The 4962-nt window shown below is 38.1% G+C and overlaps 1 protein-coding gene across 1 annotated transcript in view; it reads left to right on the forward strand.

Moving 5' to 3' along the window:
* SLC3A1 (solute carrier family 3 member 1) overlaps window positions 1-4521 on the forward strand; it is a 30865-nt gene extending 26344 nt beyond the window's left edge. Inside the window, exons 7-9 of the mRNA XM_012804033.1 lie at window positions 588-783; window positions 3126-3293; window positions 4372-4521. Of these exons, the coding sequence (XP_012659487.1) occupies window positions 588-783; window positions 3126-3293; window positions 4372-4521 (514 nt within the window). The remainder of the gene's footprint in view (window positions 1-587; window positions 784-3125; window positions 3294-4371) is intronic.
* Window positions 4522-4962: the final 441 nt, after the last annotated feature.

The raw sequence follows: 4962 nt of genomic DNA on the forward strand, positions 1-4962 counted from the left end.
GCCCATCACTAGGTCTTATTGGGGTAGGGCTTATATTTAACAAATGCATAGAAATCCTGCTGGGGTTTATTTTTTGGGTAGGTCTTATTTTCAGGGAAACACTGTACTTTAAATTTTAAATGGAATGATGAGAATTGCTAAAGGAAGTCTTCATGGATGTAAACTGAGTTTTTTGTTGTTGTTGTCACAGTTTGGCCAGGGCTGGGTTCAAACCCACCACCCTCCGTATATGGGGCTGGTGCTCTACTCACTGAGCCACAGGTACTGCCCTGTAAACTTAGTTTTAATCAGGTTTAGAAGGAAGAGAACAATAATGATTGAGATCCAAAGGTGTTTCTCAACTCTCAGGCATGAGCTAGTATTAGGCGAGCCTTTGGGTTTATTACAATGAGAAATTGTCCAAGTGACCCATTCTGATGTTTCGTAGCCATGTGGCTTGATGGTGCTTTCAAGAGAGCCCTAATCCTATGAGGTTAACGGTGTGCATCCAGCTCCCACATCTCGTAAATGAGATCTAAGCAGTTGCGAAGCGTCTTCCCAGTCTTCAGATGGGCCCTGCTGACACTGAAGCCTGCCAACTCTTACAGGTTCATGGGGATCAAAACCTACCCAGAGAGCATTGACCGGACCATGTTGTACTATGGGTTGCCATTTATCCAAGAAGCTGATTTTCCCTTCAACAGTTACCTCACCACACTAGACACACTTTCTGGGAATAAAGTGTATGAGGTTATCACATCCTGGATGGAAAACATGCCAGAAGGAAAATGGCCTAACTGGATGGTAAGTCCTCATACCCAGCACAACATATTCAATGCAGTCCCTGTTAAAATCCAAGGAAAATTCTGAGAGGCATTAACAATAAAAAACAGGATTAAAATATATCTAAGAAAAAGTAGGGGACCCATAAGAGCTAAAACAATCTTGAAAAAATAACAAAGTTAGAGGACTTATACATTTCCCCATTTCAAAACTTTTAACAAAGTTACGGTGACCAATTTAGGGTGTTTCTGGCATAGTAATAGATATTGAGATGAACAGATCTGAGAGTCTAGAAATACATTTATGATAAATGAATTTTTTTTTTTTTTTTGCAGTTTTTGACCAGGGCTGGGTTTGAACCACCACCTCTGGCATATGGGGCCAGTGCCCTACTCCTTTGAGCCACAGGCACCACCCTGATAAATGGATTTTTAACAAGAGTTCTGTGACAGTTCAATGAAGGGAAACAGTAGTCTTTGACGGGGACTGCACTGAATCTGCATATCACTTTTGGTAGTGATACGCCATCTTACCAATAGTTTAAGGCTTTTAATTCACAAACGTGAATATATCTCCATTTATTTAGGTCTTTACTTTTTTTATGATATTTTGTATTTTTCAGTGTACAAGTCTTGCACTTTTGGTTTAATTTATTTCTAAGTATTTTATTCTTTTGATGTCATTGTACCTAGAATTCCTTTTTTTTTTTGAGTTGGAGGTCTCACTGTATTACCTAGGTTGGTCTCAAAATCCTGGGCTCAACCAATCCTCCTCCCACCTCAGCCTCCTCAGTAGCTAGGGCTAATATGCCCAAATAATTTAGAGACAGGGTCTTACCATGTTGTCCAGGCTGCTATCAAACTCCAGGCCTCAAATGATGCTCCTGCCCCAGCCTTTCAAGAAACTGGGATTACAGGACCAAGCCACCATACCCAGCTGGTTTAAATTTTATTTTTGGATTATTAATAATATATAAAAATACAACAGATTGTGTATTTGATCCTATATCCTTCCACACTGCTGAACCTGTTTTATTTCTGTTGATTATGAATTCCTGAGAAACTTTTTATGGCTTTAAAAAATTGTTTTAAGAATACAAAACACAGTGTACCACTTCAAACATTAAATGTGTAATTCAGGCGGTGCCTGTGGCTCAAAGAGTAGGGCACTGGCCCCATTATACCGGGGATGGTGGGTTCAAGCCCTGCCCCAGCCAAAACTGAAAAAAAAAATTGTGTAATTCAGTGGCATTAAGTACAACTCTGTGTGTGCAACCATTACCACTATTCATTTGCAGAAATTCATCATTTTGAACAGAAAATCTGTATCTACTAAGCAATAAGCTGATATCCTCCATTTTGTTTTCTGCTTCTATAATCTGCTTATTCTAGCTAGCTTGTTAAAAGTGGAATCGTACAATATCCTTTTATGTCTAGCTTATTTTACTTAATGTTTTCAGGTTTCCTATGTATGATGGTATGTCTCAGAACTTCATTCTTTTTTTTTTTTTTTTGCAGTTTTTGGCCATGGCTGGGTTTGAACCTGCCACCTCTGGCATATGGGGCTGGTGCCCTACTCCTTTGAGCCACAGGCACCGCCCAGAACTTCATTCTTTGTAATGGCTGAATAACATTCCTTGGACAAATATATCACATTGTGTTTATCCATTCATCTGCTGTTGGACATTTGGGTTGTTTTCCTCCTTTTGGCTACTGGAATAATGCCATGAATATTATTGTACAAGTATCTGTTTGAACCTCTGTTTTCAATTCTTTTGGCTATATACCTCAGAGTGGAATTGCTCATTCATACGTAGTTCTATGTTTAAGTTTCTGAGGAGCTGCCAAACTGCTTTCCACAGTGACACCTCCACCTTACATTCCCATTAGCAATACATGAGGGTTCTGATTTCTCCACATCCTCACCAAAACTTGGCATTTTGTTTCATTTTATAAAATTGTCCCATCATACCAGGCATAAAGTGGAATCTTATTTCTCCTTCCTTATTGAAGAGTAGTTTGCTGGATATAGAAATCTTGGTTCAGAGTTTCTTCTTTCATCACTTTGAATGTGTCATTCCATTGCCTTCTGGCCTCCAAGGTTTCTGATAAGTCAGTTGCTCATCTGACTTAATACTGAGAATCTACTGTGATTCACCAGTTTGTTCCTTTAAAGATTTTTTTTCTGTATCTTTTGACAGTTTGACCCATCTAGATGTGGGTTTTTAGAATTTTCTTCTATTTGGAGTCTACTGAGGTTCATAGATGTGCAGAACTATTTTTCATTCAATTTGGGAAGTTATTGGCCATTATTTTTTCAGAAAACTGTAAAGGGCTATATTCTTAAAAATATCTGCCTTTCAGATTGGGGGACCAGACAGTTCCCGGCTGACTTCTCGTTTTGGGAGAGAATATGTCAACGTGATGAACATGCTGCTTTTCACACTCCCCGGAACTCCCATAACTTACTATGGTGAAGAACTAGGAATGGAAAATATTTTAGCCCCAAATCTCAATGAAAGCTATGATATGGTAAGTTTAATACAACTTAATCATGTACCACAGCTATAAAACCATGCATTTGTGTTTTTGCTTAATCTGAGACTTTATTATCTCTATTCTATTGCTGAACATCATGGTTTTTTTCATTTTCTTCCGGCTTTCTTGGTGGGTTGGGAGCTTTGTTTAAAAACTGCTGCTCTCTGGGGTGGCGCCTGTGGCTCAGAAGGGTAGGGTGCCAGCCCCATATGCCAGAGGTGGCTGGTTCAAACCCAGCCCCGGCCAAAAAAAAAAAAAAGTCTGCTCTCTGAGCCACACAACTGAATATCATGGATAGAGCCCAGGAATCTGCATTTCAAAGATATTTTCCAGCTGATTCTTAGGCACACTAAAGTTTGAGAACCAATGGCTTAGTTCTGAATATTATTCATTGCCTTTTACTTGAAACATGGAGAGTTAGAAACACTTATTTCTTTAGTTCTTTTTTGTCTTGCTAGATCTTGGGTGACCATTGCATAAATTCTTCCTTTTATGCTGTCAAATGCTGCACAGCCTCAGAGTTAAGTTCTTTTCATTTTTTGTTTGAGGTTGTAGATATCACAGTTTTGTTGCTGGGCAGGTGACTGATCTTGAACCTTTAAATATGCCTGTTCAGTTTTCAATAGCATGAGATCAAAGTCCCCTAATACTGACAGGGAAACTTTTCCTGTCTTAGCTCCTAGATTTTGAGTGTATACACTTATGAGCAGTAACCAGTCAGGGCAAATCATCAGGAAAGAATTCAGGCTTACTGGTACATGGCAGGGTTCTTAAATTCACCATCTTTGCACCATGGTAGAATGAAGTAGCCTAGTTGGTAATAGCACATTTTGAAATTCTACATTACTCATTTTTAGGGAAAAGTAGCAAAGATTCCTAGCGTGTATTAAAGATGTTATTTGGTATTTTCCAATTAAAAGTGCGAAACTGGTGCATGTAGTGAATTTACTACCTTTTCATCATGAATGCTAGTAAACATAAGCACTAGTTAAAAACTAAAGGGAATTAAATAATTATAAAGTTAATCAAGACCAAAGAACTTCATAACCATTGCTTTTTTCTTTTGCCATAGAATACCCTTCTCTCAAAGTCACCAATGCAGTGGGAGAATAGCTCAAATGCTGGTTTTTCTGAAGCCAGTCACATCTGGTTACCCATCAGTTCAGATTACCACACAGTCAATGTTGAAGTAAGTACCCATGAATATTTTATGTTGATTTGAGAGGCAAATGAATTTCTATACTGACAACAGTCATTCTAAGCATGTCTAGACCTTTAACTGATATTTAATCACAGGCTTCTCTTGCAGTTTTCAATTTGTAAGCACTTTTAAAGATGTGACTAGATACCTTAGAAATGTAAATATTATCAGAATAAACAATGAAATGTAAGTGCTAATAGTGTGAGATCCAGGGTGTGTCCCAGAATGCACTGGAAAAGGAAAAGCAGCTGACAGTGTAAGAAAAAAATTTTGATAGATGGAAGATAGATCCAGAATTCCAACATACAACAAGAAATTATAGAAGGGAACAGAGACTGGAAGAAATATAACTGAAGAAGTAAAATACATCTAATAATCCAGAGATAAATGAAGACTTGATCTTCTTTTAGAATGGCAAGGATACATAGAAAACCTTAAAACTACCCAGAAAGAAACCAAACT

This window comes from Otolemur garnettii, unplaced genomic scaffold (genome assembly GCF_000181295.1).
Source record: "Otolemur garnettii isolate 467f Iridium unplaced genomic scaffold, OtoGar3 scaffold00024, whole genome shotgun sequence".
Taxonomy (NCBI): Eukaryota; Metazoa; Chordata; class Mammalia; order Primates; family Galagidae; genus Otolemur; species Otolemur garnettii.